This window comes from Neolamprologus brichardi, chromosome 13 (genome assembly GCF_056152115.1).
Source record: "Neolamprologus brichardi isolate AB-2024 chromosome 13, ASM5615211v1, whole genome shotgun sequence".
Lineage (NCBI taxonomy): Eukaryota > Metazoa > Chordata > Actinopteri > Cichliformes > Cichlidae > Neolamprologus > Neolamprologus brichardi.
In genome coordinates this window covers 27,190,078-27,216,199 of record NC_142116.1, presented here as the reverse complement: position 1 = coordinate 27,216,199, position 26,122 = coordinate 27,190,078, and the positions used below count along the sequence as shown (strand labels likewise).

At 39.9% G+C, this 26,122-nt stretch overlaps 2 protein-coding genes across 2 annotated transcripts; both read right to left on the bottom strand.

The window, feature by feature from the left end:
* Nucleotides 1–43: 43 nt before the first annotated feature.
* On the bottom strand, nt 44–12,826 carry LOC102790051 (RING finger protein 122-like). Its single transcript, XM_006808066.3, has 6 exons — nt 11,824–12,826; nt 9,115–9,271; nt 7,909–7,951; nt 7,739–7,780; nt 4,563–4,645; nt 44–3,695 (listed from the first exon to the last, which is right to left on the bottom strand). The coding sequence occupies exons 1-6, from the start codon at nt 11,846–11,848 to the stop codon at nt 3,581–3,583; spliced, it is 465 nt and encodes a 154-aa protein (XP_006808129.1). The 5' UTR covers nt 11,849–12,826; the 3' UTR covers nt 44–3,580.
* Nucleotides 12,827–17,142: 4,316 nt separating this feature from the next.
* On the bottom strand, nt 17,143–18,520 carry LOC102789773 (uncharacterized). The gene is made up of 5 exons (XM_006808065.3): nt 18,245–18,520; nt 18,067–18,159; nt 17,735–17,989; nt 17,526–17,618; nt 17,143–17,409 (listed from the first exon to the last, which is right to left on the bottom strand). Exons 1-5 carry the CDS (start codon nt 18,335–18,337, stop codon nt 17,236–17,238), a joined length of 708 nt encoding a protein of 235 aa, XP_006808128.2. The 5' UTR covers nt 18,338–18,520; the 3' UTR covers nt 17,143–17,235.
* Between the last annotated feature and the right edge of the window lie 7,602 nt (nt 18,521–26,122).

Sequence of the window (26,122 nt, the reverse complement as noted above, 5' to 3'; positions counted from 1 at the left end):
ACAGATTAAATTTTTGACTGAATGAAGGTGCTGGATAAACGTCAACAGATAGGTGAATACTTTAATTTTAAAGTAATCTGGATCCCCACTGGGGACCAGTTATGGTTTTTACAGCATCCCATAGCGGTACAATAATTGTCTGGTTTCTTCAAAGCTCAAAGTGTTTGATGGAGAGACGAACCAACAGGCTGAGGTTGTCAACACCAAAGACACTGCTAAAAAGATAACAACAAACTGTATTTAAACTTACACAGAATTATTGGTGGGTACATTTATATAGCACCGATAAGGTGGCACCTCATTGGTTATAACACTGTGATTATTCTGTATGAGGACACATTGTAAAAGATCAGAGTTGCTAAAATATAGCGAGAGTACCAACAGGCTTTTCTTTCATATATTAAAATGACAACATAGAAATAAACAGTTTTAATTGTGTACATGTAACAAATCTAGACAAAAAAAAAGACGTGGATCCAGACAACCTTATCAAAAAGCTGATTGTACTGAATATATTATAGAAGTCAGAAACTGTTATAGTTACAGTTTACACAGTACTTAACCTGTATAACATGGTGAACACAGAGAATTATATTTATGATGCACCTCACTTGTTCTCGGACAGGCTCTTTCATGTCACTGCAGTCCCTTCTTACTTTAGCAAGTGTAGCTCTTCACACATGGGGAGCTAAGATTGCCTTAAAGATGAATTAGTTCATGTTAGCACTCCTGCAAAAGTGCTGGGTCATCACAGACTCACAGTATATTTTTACTGAAACCTTGTTATGATTTTTTTTTTTAAAGAAGAAGAAGAAACAAATATCAAAATCAGGTATATTTTAGTGGGTGAGTCACTCGAGACCCTTAGCTGTAGATGAACAAGCAGCTCTTTTCTGTCAGAGCCTATATGAATCAACTGTCTTGTCATTTGGGACATGGCTACCTTCACTGAGCTTGGCAACCCAATATAGTACAGAGCTGACTGAGAAATAGTAGATACACCCGAATAAATACACCGCTTCCTTTTGTTACTTCAAAATAATCCCATTTCCTTAAGTTAAATCAGCCCCGTGGGTCATTTTGCACTTTCTTTACAGTCTCTGCATTCATCATCATCATCATCATCATCGTTGTCGTCTCATCACACAGAGACAAAGGAGGTTCAGATCTCTTCATAACATTGTCAAGACACTGTACTTTTTTTCTCAGGCTGTATGAAAATGTAGCAAATGATCAAAACAAATCATATTCACAAGGGGCTGCATGTCATTTTTGGGTAAAGTAAAAGAACAAAAAAAACAAGCAGACTGGAGTTTGTCATACAAACATTTCTCAGAGGCAGAGCTGCTCTGAAGGCAGAAATAATCTCATTAGTTCAGTCACAGTAAAGCTATATTATCTGACCCCACTTGATCAGCAAGTTTGTGTTAACTAGTGACAACTAGCTGGTATCTCTACAATCTGCTAATGATCCTGCTCATACACTGATGATGACACTGTCTTTAAATTGCACAAAAGTTTGGTGGCTGGAGCCATCCTGAAGCAAAACTTGTGTCTATATTAAACTGGAGCCTTTTGAAGTCTGAAGTTTAGACTTATGTCTGACAAGTTTCGCATTCACTGTTCACACGTAGCACCGACTCTTCCACCATAACCAGCAAACTGAATCCTGCTGTGACCTGCTGTCCATCTACACCAAGCGGTGCAAGACCAAAGCTAGGAAGATTATGATGGACCTCTCCCATCCCAACGATGGACTCTTCTCACTGTTGAGGTCTGGGAAGCACTTCCGCTCCCTTAAGGCCAAAACAGAGAGAATGAGGAGGAGCTTCTTCCCCCAGGCTATTCGGGCCCTGAACCAGGTGTAGGACTGGACTCTCACACACGTCACATCACCACACACACTCTGGTTTTTCTTCATGCACACTTCCTATAATTTATAATCTCTTTCTGCTATTTGCACATTTTTTTACTGTAAATTAAAAAGTTAAATCTGTAAATTTTGCATAACCTGTAAATTGTAAATACTGTAAAACCACTGTCATTTAATGGTCGGGCATTGCATTGCACAGCTACAAGCATTTCACCTCATGTCATACTGTGTATGGTTGTGTGTGTGACAAATAAAAATTTGAATTTGAATTTGAAGACACGAATCGTAACAACTTTGTCATCACAGGTTGATGAAGGGAAGCATGATTTGTGGTCTGAGTTATTGTTGTTTTTGTTGTTTGTTTGTTTGTTTTGACAAAACTACATGGATGCTACATTTTTCACTTCAAATCCAGTTTCTTTTTCTCTTTTATATTACAAAGTCTCTTAAATACTTCATCTGTTTTTAGTGGGCTTTGCATTGTATGCATCTTGAAGGCACTTGTCCATTAGTTTACACATCTGGCTGTGTTAAAGCTACAGTGGACAAAATCGTTTTGGCAACAATGAAAAAAAAGAAAATCGATAACCTCCCACTGTGCTGTAATCCAGTAGTTGCAGAGGAAAGTGGAGTGCTGCGCTTTCTCTGGGTTTTGTTTTCAGGCTTTAAAAAGCTAGCTCATGATCGGCGAGGCAATCCGCACAGACTGGAATAGCTGACCATACCATTAAAAAGTAGCTTATTTAAATCTGACTCCAGATTATCCCACTGTGAAGTGCTGCACCTCTCCCTCCACGTCTGCTCCACTTGCTAACTCTTGGTGTGCCCAGGTGGATGCTCACTGAATCTCTTCCACCTCTGTTCAAAAACAGTCAAACCTCACTTGATGTCAGCTGGGAAAAGAGGACAAACCTGAAGAGAGCCAAAACTGAAAAACTTAGTGCTACCTTCTGAACTGATATGCCTTTTTGGCCTTAAACAAGTCCTCCACTAGAAACTGCTTTCTGGTCTCTGGGCCATTCCCAGCTATGGTCGATAGTGATGATCATCGCTATCATGGTTGCGTTAGTTTGACTTAAAAAAAAGTCTGTTTTGTGTCTGCAAAGCTAGTCATGAATGGGACTTCCAATGGGTGATCCAAACATACCCAGAGCACTTGGAGCTGTGCATGGCTGCACAAAGGGAGAATAACACCAAACTAAATTAGCCATGTTTTTGCAAAATGTACACCTTTTATCTAAAGAAATGAATTCCAAGCAGGAACATGCAGGACCTTCAGATGCGAGAGAGAGGTTTGAATTCTGTATGATGTTAACAGTGAAGTTACCTTGTTTTGGGCACATCTGGTAGAAGGAACCCCAACGATGGGAAAGCCATAGGAGATGGCTGGTTATTTTCGAACTTTCTCCTTTTTTCTGCCTTTGGTTGATTTCTACCTACTGCAACTCTATCATGAATGCCGTGTACATACAGATCAAATGTGATTACCATTCCCATCTCTCGCCTTATTCAGTTTGCCAGGAATGTTCTTTGGCTTTCCTTATTTACTCTCATATCTATATTTATTTCCACTTTCAGAAGAGCTCTGCCTCATAAATACTCACATTACTAAAAGTACTGTGTGTCAGATTGTGGAACAGGATTCTGTACAGTGACAGGTCAATTGACTGAAGAGCCGTGGAGTGCTGCTGGACGTACGCTCCACTCTCAGACCTCCAGGAGACTCTGAGGCACTGGTTGCTGGTGGTCAGGCTGGAGGCGACAAATGGGCTTGTTGCACATGGGGCACACGCTGCGAATCTCTAACCATTTTAGCAGACACCTGCATAAATGTGGATAGACATGAGGCAAAGACACAAAGTTGCAAAGTTATGTGAAAAGGTTCAGTTTTAACCACGTAGCATCCATCAGATCACCAGAGAAATACTTAAGGTTCCATTTTAGCAACATGTTAAACAAGCACAGTCTCAGAAGCAAGATCATGTTACCTTTTAACTCAGCTCCTTTACATGGATTTTGGCCTTTCAGCTTTCCTATTTTAAGATTTAAACCTGAATACACCAAGTAGGTGAAAAGTCTATATAAAAGGGTCAATATGAACTGAACCTACCCTGCCCCAAAAAAGATCCCTGGCGACCCAGTGATGGTTTAGTGGTTAAAAACACAACAAAAGAGAAATACAGGAACAGTGACAGCTCACACACTTTGTAAACAGCATGTACATTCCAGAAGCTGGTCTAAAACTGCTGCTGTTACTGTCACACCTAAGCTGCAGGGTAAATTCAGGGCTCAGTTACAAAGGTCCCCCTGTTCAAACATGCACGGTCAAGAGTTCTTAGAAATCTGGTAGTCATTTCCTGCGAGCGTTGCTGGGCATCTTTTTCCAAATTTTTTCGGCTTCAGTGATTGCGTCAGCTGCTAATTGAAGGCAGAGACCAGCAAGAAATTTGCACATGTCGTTTCTCCAGCTGGTCGAGATCCTTGCACGTTTCACTAAAACTTTTAAGCTTTAAAAAAGACGAATGGAGCCACGGTCGGGCAGTCAGCTTAGGTGCATGATTACAAGTTTGTGAAACCACTAAAACAAATGAAACATGTTTGGAGTTTGGAGTTTTCATAACATGGAGTCAGTTGTTTGCTCTCATGAAGGTTTGATAATTACCATGGAATGATGTACTAAACAACTTACTTTTTGTGAAAAGCATGGGAACACGGGCACACTCCAAGCTCGTCCCTGCTGCGAAACTCTTCCAAGCACACCGCACATGTTTGCTGAAAAGGCCAAATGACGGTTTAATTCAAAATTCAAAAGGACTACCTTTTTTTTTTTTACACTTATTGTGTAACATCAGGGTGTGATTTCACAATAGAGACCATCTTTTCATTCGCTCATTGGTAGCTTAAAAGTTACATTAAGATATAGCAGTTACTATAATTTTTCAGAGATCTTCCTGAAGCTCCTGAAGCACACATTTATTGCTAGCTGTGAGTACCTCGCCTGTTTCTCTTGGGTGAATAACCACAATACCAATTTTGGCATTTAATCAGTTAATTCGATTGCTTTACTTTTCCAAAATCTAGTTACGCTTATTATGTATGTATCAAACTGCTAAAATAATGAATTATAAATACATAACATCTAGCACAAAGTGGTAGCTACAATCATGAAGCCATGCTCGTGGAGCACCTGTAACAGCCATAACTTAAAGTAAAGTCTGCAGGACTTTATCAGTGGCTCCTATACAATGTGGCTTCAGTTCACTGAGTTTTGTGGGCATTTGTTTATGCACAAAGGTCCTGTCACAGCGTGTCAGCCGGGTTGAGGTCTGGACTTTGACTGGGTCACTTTGATTCTTTTCTTTTTTTACCCATTCGGGTTGTAGATTTGCATCTGTACCTGGGATTGCTGACCTTTATCTGTCAGACAGATGGCATATTTGACTCAGAATACTTTGGTATACAAAGGAGTTAATGGTTGACTCAGTGACTGCAAGGTGCCCAGGCCCTGTAGACCAGCGGTCTCCAACCTTTTTTGCGCCACGGACCAGTTTATGCCCAACAATATTTTCTCGGACCGGCCTTTAAGGTGTCGCGGATAAATACAACAAAATAAAACTAGTACCGGTACCGAAAAAAAGAAAATTTATTCATAACACACGTGAAAAGACCCAGGAAAACCGAGTTAACAATAAAAACGATAACAAAATAACGCTGAAAACCGATAAAAACCCTGAAAACCACACATTTCACACCTGAGCCTCAACTCTCACGAACCGGTACCAAACGACTCACGGACCGGTACCGGTCCGAGGCCTGGGGGTTGGGGACCGCTGCTGTAGACTGACCAGATCACTAAAAGCCAAATGTGAGGCAAAAACTGTTTTTGTGTAGGAGAAAGCGGGATGACAACGCTGAAAAGTAGACTGAAATTTGTCACATCGAACTTGAAAATAAAACTCCAATCAATTGTGCATGTTACCAGATTGTAAATTACTATGTATGGGCCAACTATGCACCTGTTTTATTTCACTGCTATTTCAGCAGTTTGTATGTTTCACTTTTGATTAATCTAAATCTAGATGCCAAATACATAGATTGGCATACTTTTTTCAGCCACATCTGACAATTTTTGCCATTTTTATCCAATTATGACCCCAAAAATGATTGTGTTAGTTCACACCATAGTTCCCTCCTGTGGGAAAACGAAAAATAACTCTAGCAAAGAAGACAAAAATTCTTTCTAAGAACATACTGCCACTTCATTTTTGTTGTAGTCAGAGATGGGCAGTAACGCGTTACTGTAATCCGATTACTTTTTTCAAGTAACAAGTAAAGTAAGGGATTACTATTGCAAAAACGGTAATTAGATTACCGTTACTTTCCCGTAGGAACGCTGCGTTACTGCGTTACTAAAACCGTGATTTTTTGCTAGAATGTCTCGTGACAGTGACGTAAGCAAGTGCAACGTTTGTGACAACAGCTCTGTGCAGATCTACAACGGACAATATATCGAGTGTGGAGAGAATGTGAGCGTGCAGCGTTTAAAGTACTGACCTTACTTTGAGTTTGATTCCATAAAAAGTGACAAAAACATTAGCGTCCCTTGTGCATGGGAAGAAAACTTCTTTTTACAGCGAAAAAAACCCCTAAACTTCCAAGCAAGTACCGAGTGGCTACGACGTAATGGGAAACTCACAGACAAACTCGCGGATTCTTCCACTGACCGCTGCAGCACACCTGCACCAGGGTAAACCTCCGCCTACCTCACTCCTGCTTCACAGGTGAAAATAGAGCAAAAGGACCGCTAGTCTTTGACTTTATTTATTTTCTGCTGTATTTTACTTGCATCTATTTGAAAGAGTGAGTGTAAACACACACAAAAAATTATTTTATGTGCTGGAATTTGCAGAAAAAAGGTTTAAATATTAAACAAATTTCTTCCAGTCAAAGAATGTTGCATATAATTAAATTTTTGCTTGATGCATAAAGTTAAAAGCTTAAAACTAATACTAATCACCTATTCAGGTAGTAAATGTGTTTTTAAAAAGTAACTAAGTAATTAATTACTTTTGAAAATAAGTAATCAGTAAAGTAACTGGATTACACTTTTGTGGAAGTAATCAGTAATTAGTTACTGATTACTTTTTTCAAGTAACTTGACCAACACTGGTTGTAGTAGTTTGCATCATATTCAACAAAATCTGCTAGTTACATCTGAGGACTTGTAACATTCGCTGATGAGTATGGCATTGGACAGGTGACTATCTGACTATCATAAAAAACCTTCCCTTCATATATACTGGGTAAATGCTAGACTTTAGAGACTTTAGAGATTTAAAATGTGGCTGTTATTTACTGTCATAATTTCAATAAAGCAGTACAGGTGTATTTAGTTTTTCACAGGACTGCCTAGATTACTCTGAGTGAAAACTTTCACATGCCTGTAATTGCTGTAGCTAGCTAAACCTCAAAACCAGCAGCTAATGGTTAAGAAAGTAGTTCTAAAAGTAACTGGCAGGTTTTACATAATAATGCTTTTACATGATCTCCTCTTATTTGACCTTTAAAGATATGATGGCATTTTGTCATAAGAGTCAAAGGAGTAGGATGAAGTTTACACTTATCTGATCCTATCCTATATTTACGCTGCAGTCACACCAAACAATGGTTCCCTATTTCTTTGGTTAAATTATAGATTTACTACAGCTCAGCAGTAAATTAGTCTTCCATTTAATCCCTTTATTTAGTTTTTCTTTTCACATTTTAAATCACTTAACAAAAAGGATGTATAACAAATATCTTTTAAATAGTTAACACTGACTCTGGTTCCTGTTCATCTCAGCCCAGTTTGCCCCTTTAACTTACACCAAGTAGGCTCAGTTTCTTCTCCGCTCCTTTTAAAACAACCTGTTGAGAAGAAGGGATTTGTGTAAAATATATACATATAAATGGCAATTCTCTAGAAAAAGTGCACATCAGTGTAACTGGATTACAATTTGGCACTTGTCATATTGGTCACAATATCAATATATTACCTCGTTGTAGCCGTACTGCCCTCTAGCACCTCGTCGCCTCAGTCTGTGACGCACAAATAAGAAACATATTATTATTTAGATGCATGAAAGCTCTAAACTATGTCTGATGCTTCCATATATGTCTTCACCATTACAAGTCTTGTCATGCTGTAGGAATCAGCTGGGATAGTACTTTGAGCAGGTCTGGAATTCACACACCGTGAAATTCGTGTATCAGCCTGTCCATCCACTCTTGTACTGAGCAGAACTGCAACTCTGTCAGGAATGTGCGCTTGTAGGAAAAAAATCTGGCTGAAATTCAGTTGTACTGCACTGATCACAAGCTGTGTAAAGCATAAATAGATTATCATTATTTTGGGTTTGGGGAACAAGCAAATAGCTAGTTCACCAATCCCTTACTAAATTTGAAGGATAAGTAAAAGCACCTTTGTCTCCAAAGGTGTATCTTCGCTACACCTTTGCTAGCAAAACCACAATATGACTGATGAAACATGACTTCATCAATCCATTTAGACGGACTTTTTCCAGGAATGCTAGCGCTTGAAAGCAGCACCCTGTCCTAACCCTGTTCTGTCAGCACTTCATTTTGTCAAACAACAATGTTCCATGTTTTTCCACATAATGCAATGACAGCGGAAAATACTATCTCCTAATGTTCAGAGTCAGCCATTAAGATCTGCTCATGTGAACCCACCCCATGATATAATTTAGCTTGTTTCAGCTGGACTGATAGTTTCATGTGACTCATTTCAACTCCCATACGAATGCCAAATGATAAAAGATGATACGAAGAAGTGAGTCTGGCTGTGGATGAAACACAGTTACAAGAAACTGAGAAACAACATGTTTTGTTTTGTAACACACTCCAATATAGGTGAAAAAAAATAAATAAATAAAAATCCTGTGCAAGTGAATGGAGGATTAAATATGTCTTGGAACTATTTTTGACTCTTTTGTTATTTGTATTTGTAAGTTAGGTGTACAATTCTGTCTACTTAACAACAGATTTTATGATGTTTATTAAAAGAGAAAGACCCATTTACTATTTGGAATTAGAGACCAATTCCACTGAGAGTCTGTCAGACTTAGAATGAATAAATGCACATGACTAAATGGTGACTAATTCATAGAAACACACAAATATAAGAGTTTTGTAGAGCTATCTGATGCAGGAGCTCTAAAGCTGTACTGCCTTTTGTCCTGTACCTGAACAGGTAGCAGCAGAAGATGAGGCTGAGCATGAGGATGAAGAGGCCGATGCCCAGGATGATTATGTAGACGTTGAGCGGCAGTTCGTGCAATGTTTCTGATGTCATCTTGCAGTAAGGATCAGAGTTCTGCAGTCCGAGGTTACATAGACACCCTAAGAGAATAGGATACACACAGAGGAAAAAGACTGCACCCAGTGTATAAACTGCCTCAACCTGTATTAAAACAGCTAGAGCAACACAGTTTGGCTCACAAGAAAACGACTTCCGTAACTACTTGCACGTTAGTGTAAACCAGTCCCACCACAATAGCTTATCACAGCTGATTTTTTTATACTAAGGAAATTTGCTTTAATGACATAATAAACATTTTAGTCATTCAGATTTATGAAAAGGTATTTTGAGCTATATAATAAATACCTATAGCAGCAATCATTTATGAATGGTTTCAAATTAAAATACAGTTAATTATTAAACTGGATCATTTTATAATGTCAGTGTATAATATTTCCATAATACGTTGGTAGTGGCCTGTATGTAAGGCTCACTGTTCATATATCTTGACACAAAGAACAAGCCACTCATGAATATACTGTTGGTGATAATGCAAATACGGATTCATGGTTTCTCATGCCTGGTTGTATGGCAACACAATAAACAAAGCTATTAGTCAGCCAATTCAGCTGTGGAAATAAAATGCCAACAGAAATCATTAGGAAAGAAAGAAAGCATGCTTGCTTTTTCTGCACAGAATATTTATGACCTAAATAGTTTGCAAAATTCATAAAGATGTGGGCAAGCTTCTATTTAATTTTATTCTGAACAATTTATGTCCTTTGTCTGTAGTTCTGAAATGACCCTAATAGCCCAATATTTGCACAAAAGGAAAGGAAAAGCTAATATACAAGATAGTTTTTATTTTTTTAAACAATTTTTTGCAATGCTTCATAACTATACTGTTTTACAGGTTCTTTTTGTTCTCTTCAGACTTGTCACTAGAAAACTCTGATGAACCAGATGTACCCTACTTGCCCGGCATCAAGTGGCAGATAAATTTATCCCTTTGCTAGGAAGCTAATGCCCATCTACCTAGCTATTATCTTCATATCTAAACGTTGCCATTAGCTACTTAGCTAAAGGCTATGTAGCCATTAGCTTGACCAGAGTAGTAGCTAAGAGCTAAGGACTTTTCAACGTGTAACATTTAGCAGCTACAACCAGAACTTTCCTCGGCAGTTGGTGGACAACAAGCAGCCTAGAGTTGTTATCAGTTGTTAATGTTGGCTGCATTAGCAAACATTTTAGCCTTTAAAATCAGGCTGTTAAACTTGTTTCAAAAAATATACGAGTCTGGACTTCCCATGTGTGTCGCGTTGCTATTTTAGATCAAGGGAATGAAGGTCAACAACATAAGTTTAACACCTGTGTGTATAAACACATTTTTATGTGAGTATTAGACCACCCAGCTCCACCAGAGGTTTGCCTGTGGTGTATATTCCACACAGGACACTGTAGCAAACATTTCCCATCATACATCACCCTGTCTGGCAATCCTACACTTCATCTCCTTCCACCCTCCACAGCGGATGTAGGGTTGGGTTTTAGGGGGTGCACTCTTGTGTCTGTGCAGTCTGTAAAGCCTGGCACACAAGCTGCATCTGTGAAGCCTCTTGTTTCAAATTGCAAACTGCTTACCCTGTTAGCATTCTTGGGCTTCCCAGAGTGTTTGAATTCAGGTGAAAGTTGTGGGAAAGTATTGTGGGATTTTGGGGTCAGATTTTTGTTTCTGGTGATGTTTGCTATCCTCATGATGAAGACGGAGAAAACAAGCAGCTTTCCACACCCTAAAATAGACCGACTTTAATATGAATTTTTATATCTGTCCTTGCATCACAAATGAATGTGTTCTACTTGCTTTTTGGCCCAACACCCCTTAGTTTAGCTTGGGGAGAAACAAGTTCTTAGCCTGAGGGGTTTGAGCAAGGCACTTTTCATTCCATGCAACAAACGTCAGGTTTAAACCACAGTAATTAATGTTTTCCCAAGACTAAAGTGCAGGAAGTTAAGCTACAGTGGAGGAAGTCTGGTTCAGAAGTCACTCTCTAATGGACAAGAGTCACTGCAGCAGGTGACAGTCTCAGGGGGTTTTAGGAGGAGGGTTAAGGAGGGCGTCTGGACAAAGGAGGTAATCTTAGCACGATGCTAGTAAATCATTGATAGTGGAGCACTAAAGGCTAGGCTACTGTGCACATGCATTAGTTGGGGATAGGATTATATCATTGTTAAACATGATTAGTTTTATTTTGATGTGTTTTAGATGGAAAATTTGTAGAAATGTGTAGCATAAAAATCTTTAAGATGATTAAGTAGGAACAACTTTTTTGCAGTCATTTTTTTTTTAAATTATAAAAATAGTAAAACATGTTGTGGCCTAGTTGTTACTGTTGTCATAACTTCATGACATCAGGATAGGGTTGGGTCAGCTCTTCACTAATCTAGTGACTGTGGAAAGTCCTTCCTCACCTCTTAGTAACAATTATATATAAACATGTCTTACCTACAAACAGCTTAATAATGTATAAATCAGTTGTTAGAAAACACCAGTAGCATTATCCAGTCAAAATCAGTTAACTATGTATAAGGAAATTGTGGTGGAATAGCTTAATATAACTCTTTTAGGAGGACAAACTGGCTCCAGGTCACTTACCGTTACACCAGTGAACAGGATGCATCAAATGTTCATATAGAAATGTTCATATAGCAAACCCAGTAAGCCGTTCCAGTATCACAAACTATGATTTGCACAACTTTTCTGGGATTGTTTCCAGCACTGAAAATGATGTCCGCCTCCAGGTTCCTCTTATACCTGTGTTAAATCCTTGTGGTCTAGAGTCAGTACACCTGATCAGAGACGCCTAGGACCTTGAACACAATGTTTCAGTCTGCTGTGATGATTTTACCCCATGAATGTCATAAAAACATCCACTTATGTGAGATTTTGCCTCCCAGACGGCTGCGAATGTATCAGAGGTAGAAACTAAAGTGCTCCTTTGTGCATTCCCCACAAATGACAAAGAATCCGACGTGGAGTTGTGCTGATGAGAAGACACCAATGTCACTGACAAGACAAGGAAATGTATTCCAAATCCCATACAGCACTTTTGTTATGAGCCTCTGGCTTTGTTTCCCCTCTCAAAACACTGTGACAAGGCTGTCCTTCCCTTCCTCTTCTTCTGTTCTCTTTTCCCTTTCTTCTCACTCCTCTGTCCGCTCCTTTTAGATCTCCACGCCGCTTTCGTCCTCTCTGGCTGTGAAAACCTGCCGTTGCCAATTATGGAGAGACAAAGGGAGGGACGTGGATGGGTTCTCCCGGCAGCACAGCCAGCCAAGCAGGCAGGCAGCCTCTCAGTGTTCCCGTGGAAAGCAGCAACTCATCTCTTCCCCCGGCTTCCTGCTGTGAACACAGAACACGGGGAGGTATGTCAACGCAGGAAGACAATGCAGCCAATGTTAACTCAGACCTAGGGTCTCTTCTCTCCGCCTGTGGTTTCTTTTTTTTCTCTTTTCTTCTCACATTCACTCTCCTTCCTCGTCTCTCTTCCCCACGTTCTCTGTCTAAAGGTCTCAGTTTGTAAACAGATCCCTGCTCATGTGATTTGCTGTCTGCATCATAGCTCTGCTTTCACCGCCCCCTCCTTCCTCCCTCCTTCCCAGCTCGCCTGCGTGCCCTCCTTTTACCCCTCTGGGTTTTCCTTCCACCCACTCTCTCCCCCACCCCATCCCCACCTTCCTATGCAGCTGCAAGCTATTATTGAAGTAGCTGCAGAGCAGATGGCAGACAGGCAGATGAGGGGAAAGTCAGCTATATGACAGTTGAAAGATAGTTTGATTAATTAGATGCAGTGTTTTCCACTGATAAACAGCAACTCGCTTTGTTTATGCAAAACTCGTAACCCAAACCAAAGGGGAATTTTGAATCCCTCAAAACTTCCATAAGCCAACTTCCAACTGAACTAAAAATGTAACTGCCTCTGGGCCCCTTGCCCATGTATAAAAATAGCTTCAATAAGCTCAATAATCGTAAAGATAAGTGTCAATTGCAGGCGATAAGACAGGAAGAGAAATGTTAGCAGATAGCTAATCATGATAGGTAAACATGGAAGGAATATGACACAGAAAGACAGAAGGTTCAGTACAGCTGTTATTGACAGACAGATGGATGGGTGTGTCACTGTGTTTGCTGGTTGTTGCTTTCACCTTTCCAGTGCTTTCACCTGTACAAATGAACCAAGCCAAAAGTAAACAGTCCAGATAAACCACTGTAAATGCAGCCTGAGGTTATGGGCCAGGAAAAAAAAGAAAAAAATGTAGAGCTCTGCTAAGTGAGGATTAACGGGTTCAATGAGTTTCTACCCTCAGACCTGCTTTTATAGAAGAAAAATTACAACCCGCCTTATGACTTCAGCTTTCGGCCAGTACATACTTTTGCTCAGGAGCGAATAATAAATGTTTCATCTCACGAAGAATCACATTAAAAAGAAAAAAGTTATTTAAGTAGCTATAAAAAAACAAAAAGCTGGTTATGGAACTTCTGTGATTTCTTAACGGTACAGCGTGTAAAATCTAACCACTAGATGTCAGTACATGGCAGATTACGGTTAACTGAATGCTTTTTTCTTACTCCTCCCAATTTAAGTGCATAATCCTGTCTATGGTGGCCACTGTAGGACAAACAACTCGGCCAACAGTACAAATGTAGCAAGTGTTTGCTGTCAGTTAGCTGTTTATACCAGCGGTCCCCAACCCCCGGGCCTCGGACTGGTACCGGTCTGTGAGTCGTTTGGTACCGGGCCGCGAGAGTTGAGGCTCAGGTGTGAAATGTATAGTTTTCAGGGTTTTTATCGGTTTTCAGCGTTATTTTGTTATTGTTTTTATCGTTTACTTGGTTTTCCTTGGTCTTTTCACGTGTGTTATGAATAAATCTTCTTTTTTTCCGGTACCGGTACTAGTTTTATTTTGTTGTATTTATCCGCAACACCTTAAAGGCCCGTCCATGAAAATATTGTCGGGCATAAACCGGTCCGTGGCACAAAAAAGGTTGGAGACCGCTGGTTTATACCACATCTATTTCTTCGAAGGAGGCTGTAAAACTTTCCAAAAAGACTCCGATACGCCTCGATTGTCATGGTTCCCTGTGTCTCCCCAGCGATCTCGGTGTTGCTGTTGTTGTTGTTGTTGTTTTCTCTCTCTGTCCTTTCTCTCTCGCTCGCCTCTGCTGGGGTTCCCACCTCTGGCCCACGGCCTTGCAAGTAATCACGCACCTGCAGCTCATTGTCCTGAACTTCAGCCACTATTTAGGCGACAGCTCAGCGTTTCTCATCACTGGATCGTTGTACGACACTCACCAATGTAGCCCCGACTCTTTCCTGTGTATCGTCGTTTCTAGTGTTTCCCTGGCTTCTAATTGTCTTCTCCTGTACATAGATCTTCTTGGACCCATCCCCGTTTCCACCCCTGGAGTTGCAATCTTGATTGTTTTGGTGAGTGGTGTGTGTGGCCAAAGAAGTGTGTGGCTTTCCCCCTCCTTCCCTGGATTCCCTGGAGCACCTCGTACTTTGTATATAGCACTCGGTGATCGTGTAAATAAACTGTTTCTCAACAGTTTATTTACACAATCTCAACATCAACAGAGTCCTGCGCCTGAGTTCACTTGTTCGTTGTGACATCAATGAATCAGTGAAGCTCACATGTGTCCGTTTCAGGGATACCAAGGTGAGTTATGGAGAATATTCTAAAATATTCTGTCAGGAAGCGCTGCTGTTAGCTCCTGTTAGCTGCTGTTAGCTGCTGTTAGCTGCTGTTAGCCTCTGTTAGCCAATGTAAGAAACTTGAAACTGTCTTGTTGATCTAACATCAATGGACTCGGCCACTTAGTGAATAAACTCTTACACGATCTGATACTGTAATCAAACTGTTTATCATCTGACAAAGTAATTGCGACAGTATTGAGAATAACCAAACATATTCATTCACGATTTCAACTTCAGTTAAGGATTTGACACTTGAGTTGAGGAGGAATAATGAGAAGGACAATGAAAATATACACGTGAAAATATTAAATGGGCACATGTAGTTTGAAAGAAGTATTTGTGGTCTTTAAATTAAAAGTAACTTTTAAGACATACTACATGTGTTACTGGTCTCAAGCCACATACAAAAAAACACAACTGGGCAAAACAGCGATATCCAACTCAGTCACTGTATACATGAAGTCAGCATAACATGCAAACCAGTGCCTGCTCCCATGTATTTTTAACGGATTCATTCTAAGTTTATGACAATGCATGAATTTGACGGATGATGTAATTAAACACTAATCAGTGTATATTTATGAGTACAACATGCCTTTTTTTCTTTACATAACCTGAAAAAATTACTTATTGTACCTTTTAAGCTGAGTGAGTCTAGCAAAATCAATTTCCTGCTCAGTTGATGTGTGATATAATTGCTATAATATAAAATTAAAATGGAAATAGAATGAGGTAAAAGTGATTTACTTGTTTTTGTATGTCAGAAATATTTATAACTGAGAAAAATATCCAGTTAACGTTAAAAGAAACAGTAATGTAAAGTATACGTATTCCATGTTCAGCCTGTGCGGCTGCTTCAGAGAATCCAATGGTCCATCTAGTGGTTGTTGTGCAGAAGTGCAGCACGGGCTCAGTGCAGCTCCTGGAAGTAGAATTGAGTTCACAGAAAACCCATTCACATTAAACTTGAGACTCTAATAATTATCCAGACACAAAGCCATCTCAGTCCTTTAAGTAGGACTCAAACTCCTTTAGCATTGTCCCAGGACGTCCCACACAGTTTGCCATCTGATCTGTTATTGCTTTGTGGTCGATGGTCTCAGTTGCAGAACTAAGATCCTGTGATACTAAAATCTGCCATTCACTATGTTTAGGTTAAATGTGGTTGAACTGCTAATTGTAAGACATCAAAGCAGTTGTTTAATTCCAAAAAGCTGCTCAGTTGATTAAAAACAGCAACGTGTCCCTTGGCTTTAAATAAAATGTAACAGGGGCCAAAAGAAAACAAAATTATTATGATCATTCTGTCAACTGTTCAGTGGCAAGGTGTGTTTCTAATTCCTGTATTACACAATGCATCCTGATTATACATTGATCAGTCATAACATTATGATCACCTGCCTAAAACTGTGTTGTGTTGCTAACAAAGACCTTGTGCTGGCATCAAGATGTTAGCAACAGATCCTTTAAGTCTTGTAAATTGTGAGGCGGGGCCTCCATGCATCTGACTTGTTTGCCCGGTACACAGATGCTCGATTGGATTGAGACCTGGAGGATTTGGTGGCCAAGTCAACACCTCAAACTCGTTGTTGTGCTCCTCAAACCGTTCCTGAAGCATTTTTACTACCAGTTTTGCCTTACTTGTCTGTGGCTATGCAGCCCCATTCACAGCAAACCGATACACTGTGTATTGTGACATCTTCCTATCAGAACCAGTATTAACTTTTTGTGCAGTTTGAGCTACAGTAGCTTGTCTGCTGGATTGGACCACCAGCCTTCACTCACCATGTGTATCAGTGTCTTGGCCCATGATCATGGGTTCACCACTGTTACCTCCTTGGATCACTTTTGATAGATACTGACCACTGCAGACCAGGAACACCCCACAAGAACTGGAGATTTGGAGATGCCCAAAGCTGACCCAGTCACCTAACCATCACAGTTTGGACCTTGTCAGACTCATTCATATCCTCGTGCTTTTTCCTGTTCCAACACAGCATCTTTGAGGACAAAATAGTCACTTGCTCTCTAATATATCTCACTCAGGTCCCATGATGAAGATGATCAGTATTCTTCACATCACCTGTCAGTGGTCATAATATTATGGCTGATCAGTGTGCATCTTGGTTTTGTTATTGTTTCCCATCTTTTAAGCTCCTGTTTTCTCTGGTTTTAATCGTGTAACACATGTAATGCAGAAATAATGGGTCCAGCTCTACAGCAGCATTTACGTTTATTATTATACTGAAGTTGGGTTCTTGCTGCTTTTGTGTTGATCTGTATGTGTAACAGCATGCAGAGGTCACAGGTCACCGAGAGCAGAGCACGGTGCCGGCTGCTGATATCTTCACTGTGGGGCACCTCCGTCTTCCGCGAGGTGAAAAGATAAAGCGGAGGTGGTGAAGGGCACTGTTTAACAAATCCCTGAGGCTCAAGGCACTGGAGAAGTCCGGCAAGACCACACAGGCTTTTCTCTTAAATATCTGCACGGTCATAATACAGAGCATACATGTTAATAGAAACAGTATTTAAAACTTTCAGTGCTGTGTACATATGTATTTCTCTGAATCAGTGCTTTTAAATGCTGGAGAGTAAGCACCTTTACATCAATGGTGGTCGGAGGGAGGAGGCTGAGCAGCAGGTCTGTTTCATACCAAGATCGTGGGAGGTTATCAATTTCAATAGACACAGTCTGACAAGAGAAAAACAAAAGATTTCATAAAATTATCAAAACATCCATCATCACCCATAAAAAAACAAACCTTGAGATTGTTTTTCTTTTTTGTGGGAGTCCAAATGTTTCATTACCTGTCTGTAAGCTGGAAACAGTGGTTCCCACAGAGTGGGACGTCTGTGCAGTGGGCGGTAACTACAGCTGCCTCGTGGTGCTCGATGGGGACGTTTGGATCTTTTATCCTTGGGGCCCTCTCTGACCTCCCTGATGCCTACTTGAGCTACAAAGAAGACTTTGGTGCTGCTCTTCATTTCCCTCAAAGCCACGGCAGCTTCATCGGCACTGCGGTAATGCACCATCCCGTATCTGTGATTGTTTTTCACAATCGTCTGAAGTACGAGAGGAAAATCGTGAAGCAAATTAAAGTGAATTTTGCATTTCTAAAGCACGTTTGTAAGACAGTTACCTGAACACAGATGACACATCCAAAAGGTGAGAACATGCTGAGCAGATCCTTGGCAGTAACAGCTTGGTCAGAATCCAGATAGACTTTCATTTTCTGTCAGAGTAAAGCACAGAGTCAGACAGCAAAGCACAGAGCTGACGTCCTGTTGTGATCCTCAGAAAGCAGAAGGGAAACGTACGTTGGTCCACTCAACATTTCTCCAGTCTGAAAGAACCGTCTGTTTGGAAACCTCACTGAGTGCATAGCAGTTTTCATATCTGATGGCGTCCATTGCAATTATGCATCAAAAACTTAACTGTAATTTCAGAATACAGCTTTTAAGTGCAGATTTGGTCACATGTCAACTGAAGAAAAACAAAAACAAATTTGTAAAATAAGCTGAGTTGTAACCAAGTGTAGGCCTGTGACAGAAATCCTAAAAGTATTTCTGTTACAGCTTTGAAAATAAATTCAATTTGATTCAAACCAGTTTGTTTCCTAGCAACATGATGCAAATCTGCACTTTACAGCAGAACTAACTTAATTTTGGCATTCAGACCCCATTCATATTTTAAATAATATTTCATGTTGTGAAATAGAAAACATGGACTCACACGTCCAGGGCGAGTGATGAGTTTTAACTATTTAAGAGCAATTCTGGACTCAAGTGACACGTGAATGTAAAAATGCCTTACTGTTACTTAAAGTCATGACATGAAAAGAAAAGTGGTTTTCACATATTTGACTGTAGACATACAAAGTACAGCCGGGAATGAATGCCTTTTGTTTGTTGTTGTTGTTGTTGTTTGCAGAAAGGTGGCTGAATTCTGTGTTTCCACAAATTAAAATGTCCTCGTGGTGATGACCAGAGGGAAATGATGACAGACAAAGTCAATACCAGCAGAGATGCATCAGATTAGTGCCACATTCATTCTGCAGTAGGAGCAGGAGTTCTTTAAAAGATTGTGATTATATCTGTATTTTCACAGATTAAAAGAAAACACTGAGCATTGATTCATTGTTGCCTTCAGGATCCCATCTGAACCCTTTCTTAGAGAGCATTACAATGGCTTCATTGTAGCTGCCTAACTTCCTTCAAAACTCCTTCATCACTTTAGTTTGCTGGCTTACGTCACATAAACCCTTTTCTCTAAACACCAGAAATTACTAAATACTTAAAATAACTTACAGCTGTACAGTGTAGGAATGTTTTTTTAAAAGTACTTACAGTATAATGTGTTTCTCCTTCCCCCTATCAAACAGCATGATTTGCCGGGAGTGTCTCCTCACAAGGGTGAATTCTACTTCTTTTTTAAACTTTTTCATTTGCAGCTACGCATCAACGCTGCCGTCTGCGACATCCTACAATTGTGAGGGGAAACTGAAAAAATTTGTTGGCTTTGCAAGCAATGTTGGAGCTGCTGTGAAGGGCTGATAGCGACACACTCAGGAGAGTCACACTCATGTATAAAAAGATCAGCTTTTATACCGTGTTACTGTGTCCATTTTTTAAACGAGATTAATGAGCCTCGTCTTGGAACACCTCTTTGCTTCTGCTGTTCCACTGCACCCGACTACGTTTACTTCCTTTACTCACCTCTTTTCAATGTATATTCAATTGGTCCACCTGTCCTTTGTCGCTGATCTTAGATCTTTTTCACCCATGAATTAGATTTCACAATAAAAAAAATCTACTAACATATGATCTACACAAAATTGTTGATGCATAGTGACCTTCTTATCACTTCCACAGGTGGTCTCATGTGTTGTTTTGCATTTAGAAGCTGTTCTTGAGCACATGAGCTGCTGTAGGTTTGAAACTCAAGTCATTATTTTATTCAACAGTGCCACCTGCTGTTGAATTCATGAACTACCAGATGAGTTTAACTTAACTTTCCTCCAACTTTTCCCTAGGGGTCAGCGCAGCAGATCATCCTGCCCTACATCCACAAATCTTCTCTGTGATCTTCTTTTCCTCCTGCCTGGAAGCTCCATCTTCAATATCCTTTGTCAAATATATCCACTATCCATCTTCTCAACATGTCCAAATCTCAGTCTTGCCTCTCTACCTTTGTCTCCAAAACACTAACTCTGGATTCATCAGGTCATCAAAGTGCTGCTTCTATCATCTCAACGTACTCTCTTCAATAGTTGAATTGTCTGTGTCCATGTTTTTAAATCCCTCCAGGCCCTGTTTGCACAAGGAAGCAGTGACAGAGCTGAGGCAGAAAACAGGTGCCAATCAAACCGAACTCGAAAGTAAAAAGACTGACATTAAGAAAAAAACATGTAATCTTAGTATTGTGCTAGTAAAACGTACCAGCACTTAAAGGAAAATACTAAAAAGCTGAACTTATTTAAAAATTCTTAAACACACAGCTGTGTTTCGGCAGCTTTACTTTGAAAATCACAGTGGCTACTTTGGCTCTGCTCCTGCTGTACAACATCCAAATGCATTTACTGTGCGCAGATCAAAGTGTAAGAACTACACTTTCTATCAGCTACGATCCAAATGGAGTTGAATATTCAGTGCGTGTGCCGTATGACGTAGGCTGGCTGCCTGGGCAGACAGTTAATTTTTTTTTCTTTTTGATTGGCTAAACTTGACTAAACAGACAGTTGTGGCTAGAATCTGATTTGTTACATCTTATACCTCTATGGCAGGTATAAGTCTGACTCAGATCATTATAAGGCCCATTGCTTTCATCCTCTTTGCAACTGCCAAACCCAGATGTTCATTGGTTTGTCTGACTGAGAAGCGTGATTTGTCACTCCAGAGAACACGTCTGCACTCTACAGTCCAGTGGCGGTGTGCTTTACACCACTACATCCAGCATTGCACTTGGAGATGTAAGGCTTAGATGCCATGAAAACCCATTTCATGAAGCTCTCTATGCACTGTTCTTGAGCTAATCTGAAGGTCACATGAAGTTTGGAGGTCTGTAGTAATTGAATCTGCAGAAAGTTGGTGACCTCTGTGCAGCACGTGCCTCGGCATCCACTGACCCCACTCTGTGATTTTAAGCGGCCTAATACTTCATGGCTGAGCTGCTGATCATCTAACATTCATAAATTCCAGCTCCTCAGGGTACTGAATTTGGGCTAAAAAACCCAAACAAACAATCTTCAGTGTAAAACATCTTCAGTGTAAGCTTTCAACAAGTAACATCTGTCGCTAGTAACACTTTAAAGTCAAAACCACAATTATAACTATATGACACTTGGATTTTAGCACTGAGCTTTTGCACAACATTTGCCTGTAACTGATGTGTTATGTACCTATAGATGTTACAGCACGTTTCATATGTTTTAAACTTCACTGTTAAAAGACAATATTTCATCACCACTTATATGTCGTGTTTAAACTCAGTCTGAGAATGGGTAATAGGGTATTCCAGACAGCTTGACCTTTATCTTATTTGGATTTCCAGATGTGAATGAAAAGTTGAAGCATTTCGTGAAAACTTGAACACACCCGCTGACCTGAATGACACTTGCTGTATTATTGAAAATAAAATGTTAAAAAAAAACGTAACATTTAATGACTAAAACACTGGGAAAATAACTGCCTTCATTGTTTGTGGCAGATACAAAAAGGTGCAAGAAACGTTCTTCAGAGCTTTTGGTCGTTAGTGACATGATAGCATCACACAGGTCGTCCAGATTCATTGGCTGTGCGTAGATGATGTGAATCTACCACTAAATGTAAAAATGAGAACCTAGAAATTGTTGATCTTGGTAAACATTTCAAATTTTTCTGATTGTTGGCAACAAGCAAAAGCTTGACAGTCAAAAACAAGAACAACAACAAAAAACCCAAACCCTCATTCTATAGTTGCCCTAAATCATTATTAACTGTAGAAGAAGGATTTCTGAGTTGCACAGAAGTCTGAGCACAACCCAAAACTGATTGTTAGTGAAATCTGAGTTCATGTTAACTGTAGTTAGTGTTCATTTGAAATGAAAGTTTATGGATACACACACAATTTAACTTTCAGTATGCATGCACTATTTATAGAGGAGGATTATGGACACTGGAAAAAATGAGGATGTCTTTGGTTTTTTTTCATCAGAATTCTAAAACAAAATTGTAAAAAGCTGAACAAGAAAATTCAAGTTGCCTAATCTTTTGTTTAATCATGCAAAGTCATATCTGTAATATGTAAATCAAACGTTGAGGGGGGAAAAAATCTATTAAATCAAGTTCCCCTATTTTGATTTTTCTGGGGGATTTTTGTTTTGTTTTTTTAGCGTTCCACCACATCCCAAAGTTGCTCCATTGGATTGGGATCTGGTGATTGTGGAGGCCATCTGAATACAGAGATCTCATTATAAGCAGCCGTCAGAAGATGAGAACATAAAAGAACATACATCGTAAGCAAAAACAATCAGACAGGCTCTAGAATTCAAGTTATGTTCAGTGGGTACTAAGAGACCAAAAATGTGTTTAAAAAATTCCCCAACAACTTTATACAACCACCATCAGCCTGAACTCTTGATACAAGGTAGGATGGATCCATGTTTCCATTTTTTATGCCAAATTCTGACTCTATTATCTGAATGTTGCAGCGGAAATCGAGAGTCATCAGAACAAGCGATGATTTTCCCATCTTCTGTTGTCCAGGTCTGGTGAGCCTGTGCATATTGTAGCCTCAGTTTTCTGATTTTAGCTGACACGCATAGCACCCAGTGTGCTCATCAGCTTCAAGGTTCAGCATGTTGTGTTCAAGATTCTGTCTTCATACCTTGGGTGTAACAAGCAGTTATTTCAGTTACTTTTACCATCCTAGTAACTCAAACCAATGTTGCCATTTTTCTCTGACGTTTGACAACAACTGCTGCTCACTGGATATTTTCTCTTTTTCTTACCATTCTCTGTGGTCGTGTGGAAAAATCCCAGTAAGTGAGCAATGTCCGACAACTCCCCCCTTGAGTTGCTGCCGTGATTGGCTGATTAGATATTTCTGTTAATGATCAAGTAATAAGGTGCTTCCCAAAGAGCTATTAGTCAAAAACTTGGTCTATCTGCACGATGTGCAGTGTGTCCTTAAATAGTTTTTTAGGAAAGTGGAGGTCAAAAAAAAGAAAGAAATGTCAGGCTTATCTACATCAGATGGACATTTTCTAAAAGTCATGTCAAAGGCTGAGGCATGCTAAACTGCACAAGAATTGGACTGAAAATCAGTGGAAATAGGTCTTAGAGGTACAGCAGGGAGTATCTACTGCCATCTGTAAAACACGGTACAGGCTCTGTCATGCTTTGGGGCGGCATTTCAACCAGTGGTGTTTGAGAGCTTGTTAAACTTGATGGAGTTCAAGTTTCAAGACTTTCAAGCTTATTAGAATAGTCTTATACAGTGTGTTTCCAGTTTTGTTTGGACACGTCTCAGTAAAAAGCTGCACCTATTTTGGCAACAAAATATAAAGAAGTGAGGAGTTCTTCATCCACTGTTATGTGCTTTAGAGGTGTTAAATAAATCTTTGTTTTTTGCATTTAAAACTAAAAACTTAAGCATAGATTTAGAAAGAAAATATCTATGTGTATTGCCTACAGCAAAGGTTTCCACATGAGCACTGATTTAAGCTTCAATTTGATAAGTTAACTTTGGTTTGGAACCCAGAATTTTTTGGTAACCCAGATAACCAACACACACTTTAAGAGACCATCAGACTTTCTATAGCTCATTAAAATGACACCCAAACCCAAATTTGTAAGACTGTGGACAAAGCTCAGAAAATTATAATACCTGAATATTGAAAATACAATGGAAATCAAAATACTGCTTTGAGATTTGATCTCAGCGATAGCAAAAAAAAAAAAAGAAGCCATTTCTCCAGCAGATGGCACTCCAAAATCACATCTCAGAAGCAGGAGTGTGAAACACTTCTACAGCAGGAGATGGCGCTATTAATTGTTTATAAGGTCCTGACTTTAACATGGGCTAGAGTCAGAGGCTAATCAAAAAACAATGAGTGTTTTTATTCTCTGTAGGACAGATTAGTTTCCTGTACCGACCAGCAGCTGGTACAAGCAAGTAAAACGCATTGTTTAAACAGCCCAGTGTTGACAACAAGTTGACTTTTTCTGTCACACTGGAATCTTTGCGCAATAATACCCTGAAATTATGCACCACTTGTCATTTCTCCTTTTCCCATCATAGACCTGCATGCCAAAGCTGACCATTCGGGCACTGGGACAAGAGGAGTATGAGCCAGCACAACAACTTTCAATATGTTTTTTTTTTAAGTTGATTGCCACATAGAGGTCAGCCCACTAGTGTGGTGCAACGATAATATATGTAAATGGCCTACTAGGCTCCAGCCAGAGAGAACAAGCTTTAACCAGCCTGTGCCTGATCCAGCTTGGTTACCTCCAAACTTCACACGTTTGAAAATAAATTCCAGCACCGCTCTACCAGAGAACCTCATTTGTGTGGACAGTGAGGCCTGGCGGGCAGCTGGGTTCATGTAGAGTGGGAAAATGAATGACACGATGAGGATTTTCATAGTACTACATCTATTTTAATGATATCAGAGTGACATAAACTTTAAACAGTGTGGCCTACTTTCTGTGATAAGGGCACTGGTGGACCCTACAGTGAAGACACGGCTGATGTTTAAAAAAAGCTTTTCTGGCTTTATGAAAAAAATCAGCCTTCAGCTGTGGTATGGGTTTAGATCCATTTTTCAATATCTGAGGCTTCGCTGTAAATTGTACCTGACACTTTTTCCTGCAGAGGTCACACACCTACTTGGAGGTTTGTGGATTTGCACTTACATTTTCCTGTTGGGCATTAAAAATAGCAGTCTATCATACTTACTTATTTGTTTGCATATATATTACAACTGTCAAACTCACAAGGGTGGACAACTATGTGCATGCAGTATATGTAAATGATAAACCACCACAGTTAAAGCATATCCCAATGTTAATATGTCTTACCTTACACATAATATAAATTGGACTTCAGATAGCTTTGCCTAGTCTATTACATTCCCAAAAAGCAGGATGACCTGTTTGTATCTAGAAATGTGCGCCTCCTGTCCTCCTGAGGGTCAGGCACTCTGTGACAGGACGGAGGGCAAAGCAAATGGCGTGCATGACTCCACACATAGATAATAGGCTTTGAAATCTTGTTTGTTAATAACAAAGGCTGGGATATAGGCCAACTGTCTGAGGTGTGAGGCTGATCCAAGGACACTGTGACGCCATTGGCCCACTGGCAGAACAGGTGAAATAGCATAACTTATTTTCGACATGGAAAATATGCAAAAAGAAAAAAAAACACTTTTCATTAATAGAATAGCTTTGACATTACACTGTAAGTTGTGTGCAGTCAGTTCCCCTTGTACTGCATCATGACATGCACTATAACATAACAGTACGCTTCCCATGAGCAGCGTGCAACTCTGAAACAACCCGACTGGTAATGGATTTTCTTGCAGTTTGCGCAATTTCACTGACTGACGTGCATCTCAGTCCGACTTGGACTTTAAAAATAGATATTACTTCCCACCTCTGACTACTTTGACATCATCATAATAATAATGATAATAATAAAAAGCGAGTCTTACAGGTTTCTAAGAAACATAAAGAATGAGCGGTAGATAGTGTTGCTGGGTAAACATTCAAAACGCCCTTCGAAATATCCTCTCAGAATGACTTTACTGGGCTGTGTACTGTCTCCGCTACACACCAAATCCAGTATTTTTCCATCAAGTAGCGCGCTGGACCACGTGACCACAGAGGAGGGAAAAAAACGCTGTCATGTTTGCATCCTCCATTGACAGCGGTGCATTGACTATATGGCGCTCAAATAGGAAAATACAAGACAGCGTTTCTGCATTTATCGTCCCGGCTGCTGCTGACACTATATATATACACATAATGTCCCCCGTTCACTTTGGTAGCGTTACCCATTCGGGGAAACAAATTCTGCTCCAGGTCGTTTTTCTAACCCCGTGCGTTCATGATCATGTAACCACGCCCACTCGTGGCTGGTGGAAAATTACCAGCTTACAAGCAACAGGCAAAATGAATGGTAGTTGCGGTTTATCACATCATTCAAACCAACAG

Bases quoted from the DNA above. Each gene is read 5' to 3' on its own strand.
- LOC102789773 (XM_006808065.3), bottom strand. From the start codon at position 18,337: ATGGACGCCATCAGATATGAAAACTGCTATGCACTCAGTGAGGTTTCC. The intron at 18,160-18,244 runs GTACGTTTCCCT...TTACTCTGACAG, and splicing joins GAAATGTTGAGTGGACCAAC to AAAATGAAAGTCTATCTGGA. The intron at 17,410-17,525 runs GTGCTTACTCTC...ATGACCGTGCAG, and splicing joins CGACCACCATTGATGTAAAG to ATATTTAAGAGAAAAGCCTG.
- LOC102790051 (XM_006808066.3), bottom strand. From the start codon at position 11,848: ATGCATCCTGTTCACTGGTGTAACG. The intron at 9,272-11,823 runs GTAAGTGACCTG...CTATTCTCTTAG, and splicing joins TCCTGTTCACTGGTGTAACG to GGTGTCTATGTAACCTCGGA. The intron at 7,952-9,114 runs GTACAGGACAAA...TGTGCGTCACAG, and splicing joins TTCTGCTGCTACCTGTTCAG to ACTGAGGCGACGAGGTGCTA.